This window comes from Myotis myotis, unplaced genomic scaffold (genome assembly GCF_014108235.1).
Source record: "Myotis myotis isolate mMyoMyo1 unplaced genomic scaffold, mMyoMyo1.p scaffold_m19_p_15, whole genome shotgun sequence".
Taxonomy (NCBI): domain Eukaryota; kingdom Metazoa; phylum Chordata; class Mammalia; order Chiroptera; family Vespertilionidae; genus Myotis; species Myotis myotis.
The window spans coordinates 19,377,403-19,399,008 of NW_023416319.1; the positions used below are offsets into that span (position 1 = coordinate 19,377,403).

At 56.2% G+C, this 21,606-nt stretch overlaps 1 protein-coding gene across 9 annotated transcripts; it reads left to right on the plus strand.

Annotated features, from left to right (window-relative positions):
* The first annotated feature begins 424 nt into the window (after positions 1-424).
* On the plus strand, positions 425-21,151 carry HPS1 (HPS1 biogenesis of lysosomal organelles complex 3 subunit 1). 9 transcript variants are annotated; one of them, XM_036336392.1, is made up of 20 exons: positions 426-709; positions 1,746-1,861; positions 3,489-3,605; positions 7,382-7,519; positions 7,681-7,823; positions 8,193-8,301; positions 8,571-8,731; positions 9,161-9,272; positions 9,915-10,010; positions 10,089-10,164; positions 11,658-11,713; positions 12,787-12,954; positions 13,042-13,221; positions 14,147-14,208; positions 14,776-14,910; positions 14,992-15,057; positions 16,100-16,244; positions 18,257-18,370; positions 19,872-19,954; positions 20,453-21,151. In XM_036336392.1, exons 3-20 carry the CDS (start codon positions 3,489-3,491, stop codon positions 20,613-20,615), a joined length of 2,124 nt encoding a protein of 707 aa, XP_036192285.1. In that variant the 5' UTR covers positions 426-709; positions 1,746-1,861; the 3' UTR covers positions 20,616-21,151. The 9 variants fall into 9 exon arrangements, 6 of the variants coding, with proteins under 6 accessions (XP_036192289.1, XP_036192285.1, XP_036192288.1 ...); XM_036336395.1 differs by having other exon boundaries at positions 14,776-14,893; positions 16,104-16,244; XM_036336393.1 differs by having other exon boundaries at positions 1,755-1,861.
* Positions 21,152-21,606: the final 455 nt, after the last annotated feature.

Genomic DNA, 21,606 nt, shown 5'->3' on the forward strand with positions numbered 1-21,606 from the left:
CCAGGAGGCCAGGGAAACCCGCGGCTCCTGCCGGGGCTGAAGCGCCGCCCAGAAGCAAAGCCCGTCCGTGGGCAAGGGCCAGCCCGGAGCCAGGGGCCTGGCTGCTCACCCAACCGGGCCCCGCGGCAAGCGGTTATCGTTAGGCCCCGGTTTCCTCTTCTGCGAAATGAGGCGAAATGGGGCTGTTCCCGGTGCCTCCACGGGCACCGCTGGGACTGAGGCAAGGGGACGGGCGGGCACAGTGTGGGACGCGGCCCCGAGCGCTGTGGGCGGCGCCCCCGATGCTTTGGGCCGGGGCGCCCCCCTCAACGACAACAGGAAGGGGACCCGGGTCGGCAGGAGCCCGCGCTCCGGAGCGGAACATCCCACCCGAGCCCACTACGCCGCCCCGAGCCGCCGGGCAGGCGGTCACGTGGGGAGTCACGTGGTCCCACCCGGAAGCGCGCCGGGGCGGACCGGCTGAGCGGCGGCGCTCGCGCAGGTGGGGCCCCCGACTGACCCGGCGCGGCCCTCGGCTGCCCCCTCCGTGGACGGCGGACCTGCCTCGGGACCGCGCGACCCCCCGGACGTGGGGCGCGGGCCCCCCCCAGCTCACCCACCGCCCGCGTGGCCGAGAGCCAGTCGCTTCACTTCTCGGAGCCCAAGTTCCTGCAGCTCCGAAGTGGGGCGGGTGCCACCAGCCCGGCCTTCTCCCCCGGGTAGCTGCGAGGTGCGAGGGGACTTGGGGGTGAAACTGCTGTCCACACTGGAGAGTGCGGGGCCGATGGAAGGCTGCGGGGTCGGGAGCCCGCGGCGGCGGCGAGGTGCCCATTGCGCCCCGCGGGGCAGGGCCGGGCGCAGCCCGAGCTGCCGCAGGCGGACGGTGCCCAGGGGCACGGGGCACGGGGCTAGGGGCGCGGGCCGAGCTCCATGAGTCCCGCGTTCCCTCCTGAGCGCAGTGGAGAGAGAACAGGGCCTCCGACTAGTCGTTTGGAATAACCAAAGTACAACGGAACGTTCACTAGGGAACACTCCCATTTTCCTGGGAATGTGGCCTTAAGCCCAGGCGCCCGGTCCTGTAGCGAGGCTCAGTCCTGTTGCGAAAAAATGCTGAGCCCTAAAAGCCCTTCCCTGCCTCATCCTCATTGAGCTGGAGCTTTGTATTACTCCCGCCTTTTATCATCAGAATGTGAAGCACCTACAGCCAGTTTAGTTCACCCGTTGTTTGATGAAGGGCACCTGGGAAATAAGAATAAAGACCCCCCTCCCCCTCCCCCCCCAACACCTCTGTGTCAGGGCCCTCCTGCCAGGTGACCCCCGACTCTCGCTATAACCTCGTAGGCAAGTGCAGCGGGGATTCCTCCTCCCTTTCCCAGCCGAGTCTGAGGCTCAGGGAGGTTTAAGGGCCTTGGCAAAGCCAAAACTAGAACCAGGGGTCAGGTTCCTTTTTCCTGGGACTAGAGTGGGTTTGCTGACCACGCCGTGGCTCTGCATGACCCACAGGGAAGTGAGAGTGCTTGGAGGGAAACAGTAGGTGGGAATTCACGTTTGTGGGGCACCTGCTATGTCCTGTTTCAGTTGTTCACGGGCAGGGGTGGAGGGGTACAGGGCGCTCAGACACCTGGCTGTGGGGAAAACGTACTGAGCAGACTGCCTCCGAGCCAGAGCAAGAGCTGTGACCACGCAGTCGGTCCTTCGCCACCTTGTCCACTCCCGGGAGCTGGCACAGTCAGAACTGCTTGTCCTCCTCACCTCTCTGTTTTAAGCATTTGCAGGACCCGGAATGCTATGCTGCTCTCCATGAGCCGGTCACGGAGTCTGTGCACTGCAGCCCTTTCTGGACCGCTGGCTGTCGGGAAGCCCCGCTGTGCTCCTTACCAAGGTAGATGATTCCGCCATACCTGGGGCAGCCGGAGGCAGGCAGTACCGACTCTGGGGCTGCGGAAGGTGGACAGAGCGAGGCAGGCAGTGACTGAGCTCTCCCGGGCTCTGCAGAGCCCTCTCCCCAGCCCCTGGCAGTCATCAGGCTCTGCTGTGTCTCTAGGCTACGCTTCTCCCGGCCTCCACCAAGGAGTGGGCCCTCCAGACCTCACACCAGGCGACCTGCCTCCATAACCTGACCTCACCCATCTGTGGCCAGCACGCCTTTCCCACAGCCTTACCAGGCTAAAGGGGCTCTCTGCTGTGGACCACAGCCATCAGTCCATAGTGCGCCATGCCCCACCCCCACATCAGGCTGGCCTGGGAGTCCTGGCGCCTCTTCCAGGTCCAGCTGCCCTCGTCCACAGCAACCTCTTCACACTCCGTCTTCTCGCAGTCCCTGCCTGGTGCTTAGCAGTTCCGCGGGGATAGGCTGGAGCCATCTTGAGGCCAGGTGCTCTGCGTTAGAGTTGATAAACCAGCTGGAGGTTTGGAGGGAATTCAGTAAGTACCACTAAGCCGCTCAGATAGGGGATCCTAAAGAGATAGGAGTCTGAGATCTCTAACTGCTAGGCTCCTGTTGAGGAAGCTGGACCTCCATCACAGAAGACTCAGAGCTTCCTTCCTAATCCGTGTCACGTCTTAGCACAGGGGCAGCGTCATCATGTCCGTGTGGCACACTGCGGCACACGACAAGGTGTGAAGTTCCTCTCGGGGGTTCTGAGCTGCACGCACCGCCTGAGAGCTCTGGCCTCACCAGGCTTGGGCACGCTTCTCCAAGGTTGAGAGGCTCGACGTCTTGCTGCACCCGGGGGCCAAGACAGTGCAGGGAGCTCTGAATTAAGAATCGACCAGTTGGTGGATAAGAAAACACATTTTCTATAATTAAGCCTTAAAATGTGTGGCACAGGGGGTACATGTGTGGGCGGTGGGGAAGGAGGTTCGAAAGGGCCAGAGGTACTGGAGGATGTGGCTTCAGACTCCGCAGCTAAGCAGATGTGAGAATGAACGTGGGCAAGGTCAGGCAGTCTCTGTGTCCACCCAGAGCAAGGACATGTGAATGAAATTGTGCTGAATCCACTCCTGGTGGGCTTCGAAGCTCGCCTTTTGTGGCTGTTTTTTGATTTGAGGACAAACACACCTCTGGACTGCCCCGACGGAGGTTCCATAGCCGCCCTCCGTTCCAGCACAGGCTCTGTCTGCCCTGAGCCCGGGGACTGCCTGCCTCCCCGTGCAGGGGACTCCTGTCCAGATCGAGAGCTGGGTCCTTCCTCACGATTGGTCCCAGGAGGCCCAGGGGTCAGAAGACACAGGGAAGAGCCCCAGCCGTGGCCTCAGACAGAATCCCTTCTCTGCCACTTCCAGCTGTGCCACATGGTGCTCTATGGAAAGGAAGGAACTGAAGGTTCCTGTTTCACCGGGTGGTTGAGAGGGTGTGGAGAAGTAACACCAGGAGGCCCGGCCGTGGTGCCTGGTGCCCAGGAAGGGCTCAGTAGATGTTTGCTGGGGTTAGGATCCTCTTCATCACTCAGGCCAAGCTTAAGGATGTGGGCCTGGGAGGGAACCTTGACCTTGCTTCTCCCTGGCAGATGAAGTGCGTCTTGGTGGCCACAGAGGGAGCAGAGGTCCTCTTTTACTGGACAGATGAGGAGTTTGAAGAGAGTCTGCGGCTGAAGTTTGGGCAGTCGGAGTATGAGGGAGAAGAGGTGAGTGTGGGATGGACGGGAGGGGACAACACAGAACTACCAGGAGGACAGGAGGCAGGAGAACCTGCCCGCCCTCCAGGGCGGGGCCAGAGACAGCGTGTGGCCCAGCATCCTTGGCACCTCCCCCCCTTACTTCCCCCAGGGCTGATGGCTAAGTGAGGGCAGGGGGAGGTGGAATTTTAATCGCACAGCAGAGAAACTTGATCTCACCAGTTTCTTTACTTAAAAAGTTTAGCATAATCTTAACACGTTACTTTTTATAACAGCTATATTAAGGTATAATTGACATACTATAACCTGAACATACTCAAAGTGTACAGTCTGATATACTTTATACATATCTGCAATTCCATCACAACCAATAAAATGGACATGGCCACCCTCCCCCAAATTTGTGAGCTTCCTCCACCTCCCCCAACTTGGCCAACCACAGATCTGCTGTCTATCACGATGGATGAGTTTGTATTTATAGGCCTTTATGCTGAAATCTTACAGTGGGTACCGGCTGGGTTTGGTTTTGGTTTGGTCTGGCTTCCTTCATGCAGCCTGACTGAGACCCGTCCCTCTTGCACTGTGTGTCTCAGCAGTTCATCCCCGTCCACAGCTGAGCTGTGGTCCGTCTTCACCATGCGCCACAGTTGGTTCACCAGTGATGGCGAACCTTTTGAGCTCAGCGTGTCAGCATTTTGAAAAACCCTAACTTAACTCTGGTGCCGTGTCGCATATAGACATTTTTTGATATTTGCAACCATAGTAAAACAGACTTATATTTTTGATATTTAGTCATTCTTATCAGTAATAGAAAGTGACTTTTCTATTAATATAATTTGTTCATGACAGAATCTCATTGTGTGTTAATTTTCATTACCTTAATGACTAATGAATTTGAGTATCTCTTTTCATGTGCTTATTTGCCATTCTTATATCTTCTTTACTGAACTGTACAAATCTATTGCCAGTTTATTGGGTTGATTATTTCTTATGTATTTTGGATGTAAATCCAAGGAGATAGATGTTTTGTAGTTATTTTCTTCCAATTTGTGTCTGATCTTTGCATCCATCTAATAGTGTCTTTCAAAGGGCAGAAGTTTTTAATTTTGATAATTTCAATTTGTCCTTTTTTTTTGCTTTTTGCTTTTATGAATCATGCTTTTGATGCCATATCTAAGTAATCTTTACCCAACCCAAGATCACAAAGAGTTCTCCCGGTATTTTCTTCCAGAAATTTTATAGTTTTAGGTTTTATATTGGGTCTAATGATCCATTTTGAATTTTTTAATATGGTGTCAGGCATAGATTAAAGTAAATTTATTTTTTGCATGTGAACATCCCATTTTACACTTTATTATTAAAACTCAGATTATTTTCACTCTACATTTTATTTATTTTAATACATTTTTATTGACCTCAGAAAGGCAGGGAGAGGGAGAGAGATATAGAAATATCAGTGATTGATATTGGGGATTGAGCCCGCAACCCGGGCATGTGCCCTGACTGGGAACTGAACCAGCAACTTCTTGGTGCATAGGACAACGCTCAGTAGATTTTATATATACCATAGTTGGGATCATGCCACATTTACAGTTTTGTTTTCTGTTTTTTTTCACTTACCATCATATCTAAAGCTTATTCCATTTTGTTAAATATTCTCAAAAGCATAAATGTTCATGGAAACATATTCCTGTGTATGGATAAATGCGTGCATTTATTTAACTATTTCCTCAATACTGGGCTTGCTTATCACTTCTAGTTTTCTATAACTATTACTGTAGGGAGCACTTGTGCTTGAATTTTACCCCACATCTTACAATTTCCTTGGGATAGATTCCTAAGTACAGAAACGTCGATTCAAAAGCCATAGATATTTTACCACTTTATAATTCTACCAACTAGGATGACAGTGTCCCCTCACACTCTGCCTACATCAAGTATTTTTATCTCCCGCCCCCAGAAAAAATTCTTGCTACACCTGCAGAAAAAACTACTACTTTTAACATGAGTTGCCGTACACACTCTAGATTTTTAAGTGACTTTTCTATTGATATAATTCATTTATGACAGTTCTAGAAAATTATGGTACATGAATAATTCAACATTTGCCTACCTGGAGGGATATCCAGACAAATGTTAATTGAGAACCTACTGTGTGCCGTTCTCAGGGGGTAAAGCAGTGAATGTGAACTTGCTCTCATGTAATTAGGGGCTAAAAAGGGATGACATACAGTGAACCAAGTAAGCACCGTGAGCTCAGCGAGTGATGAATGGTCAGAAGCACTTAGACCGGGTGTGAGATGGGGAGTGACTGGGGCAGGGTGGCCTGAGGGTGGTCAGGCGAGAGGCTGTCTGAGCTGGGACCTGAATGATGAGAAGCAGCCGCTGTGTAAGCTTCACTGGCAGGTTCTGCAGCCGCTGGGCACAGACCTTGGCTCCTGATGTTGAGATGTTGAGAGAAAATTAGCCGCATGGCACGCTGTGTCCAGTTCATATGTTAACGCTGCACGGCCCCTGGCTTCTCAAGGCAAGGGCTCCCTCGGCTCCTTGGAGATCTCACCAGCTCCAGGTCGGGACTCTGCTCTCTCCGTATCGCAGTCAGATCTCCCGGAATCAGCTGGCGCAGGCCAGCATTTCCCTCCCTCCTTGCATTCCAGTGTTGTGAGTTTCAGCTGAGGCCATTCCACTGGCCTTATCCCATTTTATTCGCAGATTCTTGAGTAATTTGTCCATCGTTTTTCGTTTGTTTTGTTCCTTAGTTGGGAGGGCAGAGAGGATGGGTGGGGAAAGAGCTTATAAAAGTAAAAGTGTGCTTGTTATGGAAATGGAGGAGGTACAGAACTATAGAAAAAGTAGGAGGAAGAGTCACTCACAGGTCCCTTTATTCAGAAGTAATAAATTTAACAATGTTGACTTTCTTAATGTTTTTAATGCTTTTTATACAGTTTAAAATACAAAACATTCACACCATTTTTTAAAAATGTGTTTTTATTGATTTCAAAGTGAGGAAGGGAGAGAGAGAAACATCAATTATGAGAGGGAATTATCGCTGCCTCCTGCAAGTCCCCTACTAGGGATCGAGTCCACAACCCTGGCATGTGCCCTGACAGGGAATCGAACCCTGACCTCCTGTTTTATCAGTGGATGCTCAACCCCTGAGCCACGCCCGTCGGGCCACACCTTTTTTGTGAAACATAACATTGACTGCAATATGGAGGAATGTTCCACATCATTGAAACACTCCACTGCTTTAAGTGGCTGTCTATTCTTCCATCATGTAGATGAGCTGTTACTTATTTAATGTCCCTCTGGTACTAGATGCTTACCTTTCCCCCAGCTGCTTGCTACTATAAAAGATGCTGTAGTGAACATCTTCGCACCTGGGTCTGTGCCCACTCTCTGACCCCTTTCCTTAGGCTGCGTTGCCCCAAAGCAGGCCTTCTGCTGCAGAGGGCGCGGGCTGTGCGCCAGGCAGCGAATGCTCTTCGAGTTGGCCAGCTCTCCATCAAATGCCCAAGCATTGCACTGTGGAAGCATTGCCTCCTCCCTTCACGTTCCCTTCCACCTTCGGGGCCTGAACAGCACAGTGAGGTGGCCAGCCCTTCCCAGCCTTCCTAACGACGCCCCAGGTTTGAGGCAATGTCTTTCCGCTCCCTCGGCGTCAGAACAGTGATACCCTCCAGGCAGATCTAGAGCTGTGGACACCCTGGTGGCCAGGCCGGCTCTGTCTATTTCTTTGTCCCCAGTGGCCGGCCCACTCAAGCAGGTTTCTCCCCCTCTGGCAGCTTCCTGCCCTGGAGGACCAGCTCAGCACCCTCCTGGCCCCAGTCATCATCTCCTCCATGACAATGCTGGAGAAGCTCTCAGACACATACACCTGCTTCTCCACAGAAAATGGCAGCTACCTCTACGTCCTTCACCTGGTGAGTGTGTGGTCCTGGGGCCCGTGTTCCTCCTCCCTGGACTCCATGGGCAGTCTTACCAGAATTCCCTGGGACCCGATCGTCCCCTCACTGTCCCCAGGGATCAGGGCAAGTGAGGGAGCCCCCCGGGGCTGGCTGACATCAGCCCGCTGTGCCCACAGTTCGGAGAATGCCTGTTCATCGCCATCAACGGCGACGGCACGGAGGCCGAGGGGGACCTGCGGCAGAAGCTGCGTGTGCTCAAGTTCCTGTTTGAGGTGCACTTCGGGCTGGTCACCGTGGACGGCCAGCTCATCCGGAAGGAGTGAGTCCTCGTGGCTGGTCCATCCAGGCGTTTGCTCAGCACCCTCCTGAGGCCAGGCCGTGTGTGCACACCGGGGCCCTGGCTCCTTCCTGAGCGTCCCTGGGCCTCTAGCTGGGGTCGTGTCACGTCTGCGTGTGAGAGCCGGAGAAGGGCAGCGATTTTCTCAGGCTCCGGCCCCCAGTTCCTGCCCCGCCACTCCTCTCCACGCCGAGGGCATGGCCCCAACACGGCCCTCTGTGCTTCGCAGGCTCTGCCTGTTACTTGGTCAGGTCACTGGAGCTCTGCCGGTCCTGCCCGGGACCTAGGGCTGCGCCCCGGGGTTGAAGCGGGGAACAGCCAGCTTCCTCATGCCTTCGTGCTCTCCCCCAGGCTGCGGCCCCCCGACACGGAGCAGCGCGTCCAGGTGTGGGAGCACTTCCAGAGCCTGCTGCGGACCCACGGCCGCCTGCGCGAGCGGGAGCAGAGCTTCGCTGTGGAGGTGACGTGGGTGCGGGTCCTCGGCCCCAGGACGGGTCAGGTCAGAGGGGCCGTGCAGCCGTAGGTCCGGGTTTTGATCCCTCTCACGGGTGAGGGCGCAGGCAGACCCCCAAACACAGGAGCTTCTAGTGAGGCAGGATCCGTGCTGGTCTGAGCTCCCTGTTCCCAGGTCTGTGCTCAGTGTGGACTGAGGGAGTGCACCCCCAGCCAGGGCCGGAGCAGGAGAGGGTGGCGGGTGACGCGGCTTCCTCTCCTCCCACGCGTGGCCAGGCCGTGGAGCGGCTCATTCACCCTCAGCTCTGTGAGCTGTGCATCGAGGCACTGGAGCGGCACGTCGTCCAGGCCGTGAACTCCAGCCCCGCGCGGGCCGGCGAGGAGGCCCTGCACGCCTTCCTGCTCGTGCACTCCAAGCTGCTGGCTTTCTACTCCAGGTGAGCGGAGGCCCTGGCCCCACGCTCACCCCGTCTGACAATCCCTGCCTCCCCGGCCAAGAAAACCTTCCAGAACCGTCTCTCCCATGAAGCTTCTCGGATCTTAGATCCCTCAGCCCCTCTCAGCTCAGTCTCTCTCTGAAGTACCTCTCCCGGGAATACTGTCTCAGAGTCAGAATTTAGGACTTCCTGGTCCCCGATGGTTCCCCATTGATAATTATTTTTAACACAACCAAGTTTTAGTTTAAAAACTGATGAGCTAATTTTATCTACACCCTGCCTTTCTCCAAAAAGGGAGACTCAGCTGGAGCAGTCATAAACTCCTGGGGGGTCGGGACCATGCCCGGGTCTCCACAACCCAAACTGTCCTCATCCACTGCCCCCCAGGGCACTGGGCACGTGCCGACCAGCCACTCGTTCTCTCTGCAGCCACAGTGCCAGCTCCCTGCGCCCAGCCGACCTGCTGGCCCTCATCCTGCTGGTCCATGACCTCTACCCCAGCGAGAGCACCGCAGAGGAGGACGACGGTGACGACACTCAGGTCTTGGGCAGCCCCTGGGCAGCAGGAGGCCATCGGGGACGCGTGGAAAGCCCGTCCGCGGGGTGCCGGCAGCTGCTGGGGCGGCTGGGGTTCCTGAGTCACAGCTCTGGGCTTGTGGCTGGGCCTGCCTTTCCTGCTGCTTTCAGATAGAAGGAGAGTTCTAGAATGCATGTGGTTAAAAGTGCAGATTTCTGGAGTCAGATAGTCCCTGCTTCACCACGTAGCTATGTGAGCGGGGCTGATACTAACCCCTTCTGAGCCTCAGTGGCCTTATCTGTGCAAAGGGACAACGATGACATCTACCTCTCAGGGTTGTTTGGAGGAATAAAGGAGGCAGGTTCCTAGAGCCCAGCAATGCCTGGGGCGGGGGAATTCTCAGTAAGTGTGCCCCCCACCGTCACCATCCTCCTGCTCGTCGGTGGTTTGGATGTCAGTGTGAGGGAATGTCAGTGGTTCTGGAGAAAGACTAGACCACCTGGGACTGAAACATCCGTGGAAGGTGAGGCCACGCCAGGGCCTCACGGTGGAGCCAGTCGCACCTGTGCCTCTGCTCCGTGCCAGGGCTATGAAGTGCTGGGAGTGGGGACCGTGGGGAGGAGCCCGTCAGACATGCTCTAACCGCGTCTCCTGTGCCTGTCACAGCCTTCCCCACGGAGGCTGCAGAGCAGCCAGAACATCCCCGTGCAGCAGGCCTGGCGCCCTCGTTCCTCTGGCCCCGCCCGGAGCTCCACAGGGACGGTATGTGCCGTGTGCCGGAGGGGAGGGGAGGGGGGGCCGGGTTGAGCCCTCGGCCCAAGCTGCCCCCTCTCCCCCCAGGAGACAGACAGCTTCTCCCTCCCTGAGGAGTACTTCACCCCTGCCCCTTCCCCAGGGGAGCAGAGTTCAGGTTCAGGTGAGACCTGGGAGGGGAGGGTTGGGAGGGGGGGTGGAAGGAGAAATATGCCAGGTGGCAGCCCTGGGGAGTCTGTCTTGGGGTTCAGTGGACCCCCTGCCTTGTAAGGGCCCAGGCACAGACGCCTGGATTTCTAGAGTATGGGACACCGTCTGCAGCAACCCCTCTGTCTGCCCTCCTGGCTCCAGCTTGAATTCAGGGGCTGTGAGGGCCACTCGAGTGATCACTAAACTGTTTATGACACGTTGATTCCATTTAAAAATTCATCTCTCGTCTGTGTATTCTCTGCTTTCTCTTTCTTTTTTGTAATTAATAAGTAATCAGGTAATTAAAATTAAGTAGTAATCATTTGATTTCAAGCACAGTGATTTAAAATAAAAATATTCAGTCTCTATAGTTTATATCTGACCTGTTTTTAAAGTATGTGGGTAAACAACAGAAATAAAATAAAGATTTAGTTTATTAATTAAACTACTGCGTGGCCTCGGCGTCAGGATTTTTAAAAGGTCTCATGTGCAGCCACAGTTAAAACCCGCTGGGCTAGACGTTCTTAACTTCAGGTCCTTGGATGGGCAGCAAGGAGCCCGGGGCCCCCGAGGGCGTGTCCCCGGTCACTTGTGCTTGCACGTTCCTCTGAGACCAGGGTCCGTAGCTGTCCTCTGAGCCTCTCCGTGAGCCCAGAACACACCGGGAAGCACCGCTTGGGGTGATCACTGGCTTCCCTTCCCTCACTCATCACGGTCCTCCTCCTCGCCCCTTTCTCTCAGCCGTTAGTTTTTTATGCCTCAGAGCTGTAAATAATGCCATTCCACAGTGCACAGAACTCACAGCTTACAGATGGCTCGAGTTGCACTCACCCATTTGTCAGTCAGGTGTGTGAGACACAGGAACAGACTTCCCCCAGAGAAACATGGTTATAAATGATAGTCGTTTGCAATAAACTCTGAGAGGACACTATTATTACAAACACATAACATTTCCAATATGTGGTGGGTTCCGTAGGTTTTTGTGAGCTCTACTGGGAAGGGAAATGTAGCTCAATTCCCAGCACGCAGTAGGTGCTCAGTAAAAGTTTGCTGACTGACTAAACAAATGGGGACATGTAGACCGTGTGCTGCCTCCTAGTGGCGAGGCACTGTTACAGCCAGGCAGGGGCCTGAAGGGGCAGAGGGCAGAAGCAAGGGGGAAGGAGGGGCTGAGGAGCATCCCCTTTGCCCGGTGCATCTTCAGGCACTGGCTCCCAGCGCCTGGCTCTGGGGAGCTTCTCTTCCCGGCCCGGCCCTGGTACTGCAGAGCTCGCCTGCACTTGCCAGCTTGGGATAGGACAGGAAGGGCAGTGCCCCTCCGGCCCACACTTAAGTGCTTGCCCCGCCAGGTGCTGTGGGTAGCTGGGGCGGGGGCACTCCTGCTCCACCCACCCCTCCTGATGTGCTATTGCGCCATTATTTATAGTTTCCAATTATTTATGTTATTTTATTGCCTGTGGCCTGCAGGTAGCACCGTCTGGATGGATGGGGGAACCCCACCCACCGATGACTCCCTGGTCCAGGTGAGTTTTGCGGGGAGGGGATGGCCCGGGGTACCAGCTGATCTAGATGCTGCAGTGAATGCTGGGGACTCTGGGGTTTCCCCTCTGAGTAACGCCTGCCCCCTCTGGGCTGTCAGTGCTGCCGGGACAGCTCAGCCGGGTGGGGGGGGGGGGGGGTGAAGGGAGACCTCAACTCCTGAGAAATCCCCACTCCTCACTGGAGAGTGAAAGTCCAACTTTTTAACGTTTTTTTAAAGATGAAAATGTAAATATATTCATTGTAGAAAAATTGGGAAATACGAAAGTATGGAAAAGGACTACACTCTCTCAGTACACACACACACACACACGCGCGCACACACACACACTACATGTATAGTTCTTCTTTTCCTAATGTATTTCATCACACTTTTGCCTTAAGCATTTTCTCCTTTGCTGGGCCCTCCTCAGCAGTGTGGTCAGCACTGCAGTCCATCGCGTGTGCTGTTCCTTACTTCGCAACGCCCGGAACAGCAGCACATGGTGCCCAGCGTTTGCTGTTGCCATACGACTGCAGTGCCGTCCTCACAGAAGGTTTTGGTGGCATCTCTAACGAGTTCCTCACTTCTCTGCTTTTACCACTAAAGCTTTCTTAGAGTCTCCGTCAGGCGGGAGTCTTGCTCATGTAGTCATCAGTGCCTCGGTTTCCCCCGGTGGGCGCTCTGAGGGTGGTTGAAATGACAGACTGACTTAACTTTCAATGCCTTCCTCTCTGTGAAGACATGGGGAGGGAGCCTCTTGCCCTCGCTCCGCCCTTGTCTGTTTTTCCTGCCTTTTCCGTCTCTTCTCTACCCACCGCCCCTGCTTGGCACCCAGCCCTGTCTCTGGGCGGAAAGGCCCAGAGGAGCTGAGAGAGAGACAGACGTTGGAACCGGGGCTGCGAGCTGTTAGGGCACATGCAGGGACGGGAGAGCTGGGACGTCTTGGAGCTGAAACATTGGCTCCTCGTGGTTCTCAGCGAGGACGGCGCCTGGGCCGCTGTGGGTGGATCCAAGGCCAGGAGGAGGCCAGCCGGCCCCCCCGCTCCTCCCCCCACAGCCCCTCTTCCTCCACAGATAGGAGAAGACACGCTCCAAACGCTGATGCCCGGCTCCCCAGCGCCTTCCTGCCCCAGACGGATTTTCCTGGATGCCAGTGTGAAAGACATCTACTGCCCCATGGCACCCCACACCGTGTACTGCCTGCCCCTGTGGCCAGGCATCAACATGGTGCTCCTCACCAAGGTAGGGCTCCCCCACCGGCCCCCCTCCCTGGGCCTGGACACCGGCCCCGCGGCTGCCCGTCCCCCTGCCTGCTGCCTCTTCCCGTAGAGCCCCAGCGCGCCGCTGGCCCTGGCCCTGTACCAGCTGCTGGATGGGTTTTCCCTGCTGGAGAAGAAGCTGAAGGAGGGCCAGGAGGCCCGGAGCTCCCTGCGGTCCCACCCGCTCGTCGGGGACCTGCGCCAGAGGATGGACAAGTTTGTCAAGAATCGCGGGAGACAGGAGCTTCAGGTGAGGCCGGGACCTCATCCGCCTGCCTCCGGGAGAGGGCAGGCCTGTTCTGTCCGCCTCTGCCCCACTGTGGGTCTGCGATCCTTGTGTCCCCATTAGGAACTTGTAGCGAAAACTCACGGCACTTGACATTTTCAGAACACGTTTATGTAAGTTTGGCAGAACACGAATTATAATTTCCACTTTTTTAGAGGAGGGAACTGTGGGACTTAGATCTCGACTTGGCCAAGGTTACTCGGGGAGCCAGAGCCTGCCTCCAGGACTCAGGAAAGGCCATCCGTCTGCCCCCAACGCCCTCACAGGGTGGCAGGTCTCACGGGGCCACTCCACCCCCCCCACCCCCACCCCTGGCGGCTTGGAGAGAGGGACAGTGACGGGGGCACAGGGGAGGGGAGCCCAGCAGGAAGTGGGGTGGAGGCTGGGTCGGTGTGAGGAACTGAGCATCACTGTGGCTGCGCACAATTGACCTGAAATGAGCAGAAGGATTGGAGGAGGCCCAGCCTCAGACCCACAGTCTCCGTCAGAGCAGCCGGCAGCTGCTCAGCGTCTCTCAGTGACCCCGGCATCGCGGCGGCACCGCCTCAGGGTGCAGGTCCTCTGTAGGGTGATGCCCAGGCTCCTCTCAGCGTCAGTGCCCCCTCGAGTCACTCACCTGTCACTGGCAGCATTCGTTTGCGTGTCTTTGCCAGCCAGGCAGTGGGCCCAGCACATGGAAAGTGCTTTTGAAATGAACACCTGCCAAGAGTAGAACATGGTGCACAGCGGGTGCCGAGAGCGGGGGTCCTGCCGGGACCCCACATTGGCTGTGTGAGGGCACGTGTGTGCGGGGCCTAAGTAAGCCTTCAGAGGCTGCCCTCGGAGCCTGGGCCTCGCTGTGGAACACCACCAGGAAGCTGACCGGTCCCCTCCCCCTGCCCTCCTGCAGAGCACCTGGCAGGAGTTCAAGACCAAGGCCTTCTCCAGAAGTGACCCCGCCTCATCGCAGGAGTGAGTTGTGGGGTCTGGGTGGCGGGGAGCAAGTTTGGACAGAGGGGCAAGTTGCCTCCAGGCCAGAAGGGAGAGAATGTTCAGGAAGGTGCCTTTGAGGAGACGGGGGTCCTGGGAGAGGGGGTCCAGCTGCAGACGCTAGAGGGAGGTTTGGAAGCAGGTCGGCTAGAGTCTGAGTGGAGATCGGCAGGCCCGTGAGGACCCAACACCAGGGACACACAGCCCGGGTTCCAGCCCAGCTTCAGCTCCGCTTCAGTGCAGCCTCGAACACGTCACTCCCCCGTTTATTGGGAAATAAGCCATGAAGTTGGACGCGATCCCATGAACGGCACCTAAGCACATGGAGCACCATGTTGGGAGGAACTGGGAAGGAAGCTGTCTCCTGGGTCACGAGGGTGAGGCGCGCTTCGCCAGCCGCGCCTGTCATCAGTGCCTGGTGGCCGTGCAGGATGCGGGATGCGGTGCTGTCCCTGCTGCGTCTGCCAGTGCAGGGTCAGGTGGCCCCACAGGGAACAGTGCCTTTTCCCAGGGCCCTGCCCGCCTTGACACTCTCATCTCCTGGCCCAGGCTGCTCCAGCTGTGCGGGAAGATGAAGCGGCAGCTTTGTGCCATCTACCGTCTGAGCTTCCTGAGCACAGCTCCGAGCCACGGAGGCCCACAGCTAGCCCAGCACCTGCAGGACCAGGTCCAGATGCTCATGCAGTGAGTGTGGGGGTGGCCCTGGGTGGGTGGGGTGGGTGGGTGCACACCTCCCCACGCCCCCTGCTCCCTGCTCTCCCACAGAGAAAAGCTGATGGACTGGAAGGACTTCCTGTTGGTGAAGAGCAGGAGGAACGTCACCATGGTGTCATATCCTCATGTCTGAGCCCCGCGCCGCCCGGGGGAGCGCTCCTGTCCGCCTGTCCCTCCGCCTGCCCACTCGGAAGGACTGCGGCTGTGGGATGGAGAATATATCTTCCATCACCTCAGTTCTTTTCTCTGAGTAACAGGCAATAGTGCCAGGTGCCTGTCCGCAGGAACACTCCAAGGCTGAAATTTCAGCAGCCCCTGGTGTCCCAAAGTTACTTCTTAAGAGCCTTAGAGTTCACTTATGTCGGTGGTGCCGCCAGCAAAGTGGTGACGGGCATTCCTCGAGGGACGGAGGTCCTGGGGGCGGGGCGGTGTGAGAGCCATGTCCTCCTCCTTGGAGGTCACAGTTCACAGCAGAACAGGAAGGCTCTGAGAAGGCCTGCACAGAATGTTTATCCCTGTTTGAGAAACCATGTCCAAGATCTATTAGACCCTCTTACTATGGACCACTAGTTTTACTGAACATTGACCTTCCCTGGAACTTCCTATAAAGCAGCGTTGCCTGTATGAAACCTCCAAAGGGTCTAGTCTCCAGCCCCTGCAGCGTCTCTCCCGTGTGCAGGTGAGAGGGATGGCAGAGCACCAGCCACTGCCCTTCCGTGGGGTCTGTTCCCAGCCTTCCAGCCTCTTGAGGTGAGAGATGAACAGCCACGGTGAGGTGTGTGGGGTGGCGGTCAGCTAGGCTCACCCATCACCCATGCGGCTCTCCTCTCCGCCAGCCGCATCGTGTGTATACTTTAAATGCATCCCTCATGAAGACCATAAAACATGAACATACCATGTTCCCGTTGCATCCAGAGCTCCCCGTGTTCAATGTGCCAGCGTCGGGGATCCATTGTACTTGCATCTTAGAACTTTTTGGGGTTTGGGTTCGGAGGTAAAGAGAGTCTGGGAAAGGGTGTTCTAGGGGTTGGCTGAAATGTTAACTGCGGGAGGGGCAGGCCTGGCCTCTGACTCCACTGCTTAGCCTTACGGAACTGGGTCAGGGACAGAGAAGCGGCTCCCTGGTCCTGGCTTACAGCACCTTGACTCTGACCTGAACCTACCTGGAGGACTTCCCGGGCCTGGTGCACTTCATCTACGTGGACCGCACGACCGGCCAGATGGTGGCCCCCTCTCTCAGCTACAGTGACAGGACCTCGTCGGAGCTGGGCAAGGGGCCCCTGGCTGCCTTCGTCAGAACCAAGGTAACTGCTGCCCAGCCGGGCACTCTTCACTGCCCATCAGACAGGACGTGCTGGCCTTGGCCCTGCCTGGGAGGGATGGGCCCCCTGCTCCCAGGGCTCCCGAGGCTCTGGAGTTCGCCCCACCTTAACCCCTACTCTTCCTCTTCAGCACCTATGCCCAGCCCCACAGGCACCTCATAGCAGCTTGTCTCTGTCACCCCAGGGCCCTGATCAGTCTTGATCAATGCTGGGGGCACCCTCCTGGGTGTTGGCTAATGTCCTGGATTAGCAGAGACTGGGCAGGGAGGTCAGGGGAAGACGTGGCCAGGCCGGCCACGGCGCCTGGCGTAAAAGGTGTCCATTAAGAACTTGTTGAGTTAAACAAAACAAAGAAGAAACACAGCTTAGCCAATTTGACTGTCAGAACTTAAAACTAGATGGTTTCTGCAAAGGAGACATTCTCTGGGGATTCATTCTCTTTAACTGACTCTTCTTCATGGCAAACTCATATTTTGAGTCAGGAGAAGGGAGGACCTCTGCCACCTTCTACACTACGTACACACAGAGACACACCCACTCTTTGCACCCAAATAAAGTGTGGCCCAGAGCAGATGGGCGTCAGAGGCCTTTGCTGAAAACCAGTTCCCACTATGTGGCTGGGTGTTACTTAGCCTAAGTTCGGTTTCCTCATTTGTAAAAGGATAGTGACACTGTTGACAAATATTACAAATGCACACACAGTACTTAGCACCGTACGCAGCACAACAGAGAGAATTTATTGCGTATTTACTGGTACCATCATCACCACCATCATCATCTTCTCCATCTCCGTCCCTCTTTCCAGAGAGTTGGGCTCCCGTGGTACATTAATTTCCTTGTTTTCCTGTGCAGGTTGATGTAGTTGAGCGCTTTCTGTCTATGCAATTGTGTTTACCACATTTTCACTTTTATGTCCGTGCATTTCCTCATGTCATTAATTCTTTATAAACATGATTTTTAACAGCTCCACAAGAGTCCATCATGGGAATGTAACATAATTTACTTAGCCATTTCCCCGATGTCGAACATGGAGATTGTTTCCAGGCTTTCGCTGCTATAAATAATTCCGCAGCACACACCTGTGTGCATCCGTCTTTGTCCTCACCTCTGATTACTTTCGCACCGTGGATTCCCAGAAATGGAATGACTAAGTCAAGTGGGAGGAATGTTTTTAAGGTTATTGATACATGTTGTCAAGTTGCTTTCCTGAAAACACAGCAAATCCATGCATTTGTTTACAGATTTAATTAGACATTGCATTGTGGTCAGGTTCGGAGTGAACCCGGTGTGCCTTCCGCTCAGCTTTTCAGTGAGAGGGCTCATTCGGCCTTTTCCCAGCCCCAAGCTGTCCCTGCTGCCTCCCCTCAGCTCACAGCAGCCTCAGGAAGTCCTTGAATGAGGCCAGAGTACGTGGTGGGCCTCAGCTGCGTAGTCCGCGAGCACGTTTCCGCCAGACCCCTTGGTGAGCCTCCTTAGGACCTCCCCTTTGGAGCAGAGGTGCTGGGTCAGGGTGCCCTTGGTGCTCAAACACCTTACTAACACCTTCCCCGCCTAGAACCTACGTCAGAGGCTCCCCGCCCGGGAGGGTACCCGGAGGGGCCGGCCCTAGACGGCAGGAGCGGTTCCAGGCGGCCACCCTTTATCTCCTCCTGTGTTAACATTGACTTTGGCTAGTTTCTGGCCTGAATGATGAGTTTACTCATTTATAGCTGGAGTGTATGGTGACATTATATAAAGTGCTTTTACATCTATTTTATCGTCATGGGAACTGGAGGGGTAGTCCACCCAACATGGATTTATTGCTGAGCTCCTGCTTTGAGCCAGGGCTGTGCCTGGGCGCTAGGGAGAGAAGAGCAGGCAAGGCCTTCGAGCAGCTCCTCTGGGTACTTTTCTGCCCTTGGAGGCCAGAGCCGAGCTCTGCCCCTGCCGTGGGGAGAGGGCCAGCCGAGCTGTCCGCTGTCAGGGTGGTGCGAGCGCTCTCCTCCTCTCCCCAGGTCTGGTCTCTGATCCGGCGGGCGCGCAGATACCTGCAGAAGGGCTACACCACGCTGCTGTTCCGGGAGGGGGACTTCTTCTGCTCCTACTTCCTGTGGTTCCAGAACGAGATGGTGGGTGCAGCTTTCCTTGCCTGGCACTCATTCCTTTCTCGTGGACGGTGTGCAGGCTGTCTCTCCATCTCTTCGTGTCCCTGGTGGAGCTGACAGATAAGCAGAGCTGGTTGGGACCCGGAACTCAGAGGTCCGTTTTCCCACCGGCTTTGTGTCCCTCCACCCAGCTGTTGTTCAAGGCAGCTTTTAGTAACTTCAGGTAACGTGAGAACAGAGGGACGCATGCCCTGTGAGAAAGGCTGCTCAGATCATGTGCTTCCTCAGTGATGCCCCAGCATCACCCACTGTTCTTAAAAAGCATGGCACACTGTTGTTCCCATTGTACAGGTGGATAAACTGAGGCTCAAAGCAATTAGCCAGCCTGCCCAAGTACAGCTGACAGTATAGCTTGGATCTCTTGCCTCTTGGCTGGTTCTCTAGACCTCACTGTTACTGCAGTGTAGGGACATGGCTGGAAAATTACTGTCTGCTGTCCCCATGTCTCTCCCTCCCCTTCTCTTTCTCCCTCTCCCTTCCCTTCTTTGCTCTCCCTCCCTCCCCCACTCTTTCATTTTCTGTTTCACTTTGTTTTCTCCTCATTTGTCACTGTTAATCATTATTCCAGCTTTCTAAAGGTCATTTCTGCTACCCCCACATGCCCTTGGTCCCTGTTCTCCTGTCTCCCTGTCCCCATGCCCTACTCTCTCTGCTCTTGGCGAGAGGTGACTCTGAGGTGATGGCCCGTCCCTTTCCTCAGTGAAGTTATTGGAGTCTCTCACCACTGTTCTCCCAGCCGCACAGCCCTGTGCGACGGTTGAGGCCGGTATCATTGGCCCATTCTCCACACTGGAGATCAAACACCACGGCTGGTCACTGAGGTCATAGGTGATGAAGCCAGAACCCAGGCTCAGCTCTTTGGACCTGTAGGCGCCCATCTTTGCTCTGTGTCTCAGAACTTCCCAATGTGTGTATGGCCTTGCCCTTAGCTTCTGGAGCAAAGCACAGCTTTGTGTGCTTGGTTGGCCCCCGGGGCAATGGGCTGAGGTAAAGCTGCGGGTGGGGAGGCCCAGTGTGAAGTCTGGCCGAGCGTACCTCCTGGGTGCTGGGCAGGCGCCGTGACTGGGCCTGGCACACAGTGGGTGCCCAGAGGACCTTGGTTCCCTTCCCCTCCAGGTGCGACCCTGGGAATGCCCGGTGCTTTCAACGAGAGACGGGCCTCTTGGTAATGCTCTGCTCTTCACGGCACCTCCCGGGTCACCCTCCCCGTGGCCCTCCCGGGGAGCTCCCACATGCCAGGCACGGTGCTCGGAACTTTACACCCGTCATCTCTGCTGTTCGTTGGGATTTTTATTATCCCCACTTCACAGATGAGAAAACAGTAGAAAGAGGTCCCCGGTTTTCCCAGCATGAGCACACCCCAGGCAGGTGCCGAGCCAGGCCCTGAACCCGGGGTGTCTGACCCACATGTTCTTCCCACCACACCCACCACCTCTCCAAGCAAGACCTTCTTCCTCCTTCCCAGGGGCACAAACTCCAGATAATCGAGGTGCCTGTCCTGTCCGATGACGCGGCGCCCGTGGGCATGCTGGGAGGAGACTACTACAGGTGACAGATCTGTGTACCCTGTTGGGGCCGTGAGTGCACAGATGTTGGGTGATAAGTAACAGTTCCCACAAAGGGGGGCAGCTTCTATGTCAGGATGCCCCCCAAGGACCTCTGAACCCTCGTTACAGGCCCTCACAGCCGGGGCCAGCGTCCAGTGAGAAAGTGAGTGGGAAGCATGTGGGTTTCTGCCCATCCTGCTGTTGGCACCCTCTTGTCAGCATTTGCAAACATCTGCCCATGGGTCCAGGACTTCCCTGCTGGCTCTGTGGCTCTTAGCTAGGATGCTCCATCAGCAGGCCCCACACAGGACTGGGAACTGGAGAGATGGACCGAGGCGGGCTGGGGCTGAGCCTCGCATGGTGAGGTCAGCAAGGGAAGGCCTCGCAGGCCTGGTGCTGGAACTGGTGAGGGGACTGTGCAAGGTGCCAAAGAGCCCCTGGCTCCGGGAGGGAGTGCCAGGGCTGCTTCTGAATCCTGTCCCCCCTCTCCCCCCCGTAGGAAACTCCTGCGCTACTACAGCAAGGACCACCCGGCCGAGGTCGTCAGGTGTCATGAGCTGCTGGCCCTCCACCTGTCAGTCATCCCCATAGATGTGCTGGTGCAGCAGGCGGGCGAGCTGGCCCAGCGCCTGTGGGAATCCTCCCGGGTCCCCCTGCTCTAGGCCGTGGGCAGTGCACCTGGCTCTCCACCCCCACCCCCACCTCAGACATCCCTGCTATGGAGCCTCCTGGCGGCAGCCACCTGAGGACGGGCAGGCCCAGGGCAGCGCCAGGGTTTATTTTGTTTGTTTTCTTCTGTTCCCTTCTCCCCACCCCACCCTGGGATTTCTTTAAAAAACCTCACCCAAAGCAGCTTCAGGCCAGGCAGTGACCAGACCCCCAGAAGCTTCTGTCTGCAGGAAGAGGGAGGCCAGGAGGTTCCTTTGTCTCTAAAACAGCCATGGCTGCCAGGTCAGAGCTGCCTGCTGTATCCCAGGAGACAGGTGTCTGAGGACCCTATCCTCTGCCTTTGTCCGAGGGGGGAGAGCTCCCTGGGGAAGCCCTTTCCCTTCCGAGATGACAGGTGCTCCCTGTCTGGGGTCGAGTTCCAACCCTGCCACTTCCTCTCTCCCCACGTGAGGGCCGACAGCACTCCCTGTCAGGGTGTTCGTAAGGGCTGCTGGGCACGGGAGGAGCCTCAATAAATGCTGGTCATGGGTATTGGTCCTGTCCTTCTTGGTACCTAGAAACCCTGGCAGGGCCTGGCCTCTAGGTGCCCACACGGCTCCTGGCTCCTACCCTGGCCCCACCCAGAGATCCAGGGATCCCAAGCGTGGAGGCTTGTCAGGGCACCCAAGTGATCCTGGTGTGCCTGGGTTTGAGAACCAACGGCCCAGGGGAGCAGCCTCCAACCCAGAAGCTCCCACCCCAGGGGGACACGGGACAGACTGTTGGTGCCCTGGGCCTGGGGAGGACACAGAGGTCGGTGCCCCACAGCGCAGCAGGTTCCTGCGTGATGGCAGACCGCAGCCCCCTCCTGAGCCTGCAGTCTGGAGCCACAACTCGTGCCTAGGACTGCTCTTTCCCGTAGGGAGCAGCCTGGGGGCACAGGTGCTAAAGGAACTAGCGCAGTGGTTCTCAACCTTCCTCATGCCGCGACCCTTTAATACAGTT

Coding starts and splice junctions, on each gene's coding strand:
- HPS1 (XM_036336392.1), top strand. CDS start 3,489: ATGAAGTGCGTCTTGGTGGCCACAGAGGGAGCAGAGGTCCTCTTTTAC. Junction 8,302..8,570: donor AGCAGAGCTTCGCTGTGGAG/GTGACGTGGGTG, acceptor ACGCGTGGCCAG/GCCGTGGAGCGGCTCATTCA. Junction 14,911..14,991: donor CAGGTCCAGATGCTCATGCA/GTGAGTGTGGGG, acceptor GCTCTCCCACAG/AGAAAAGCTGATGGACTGGA.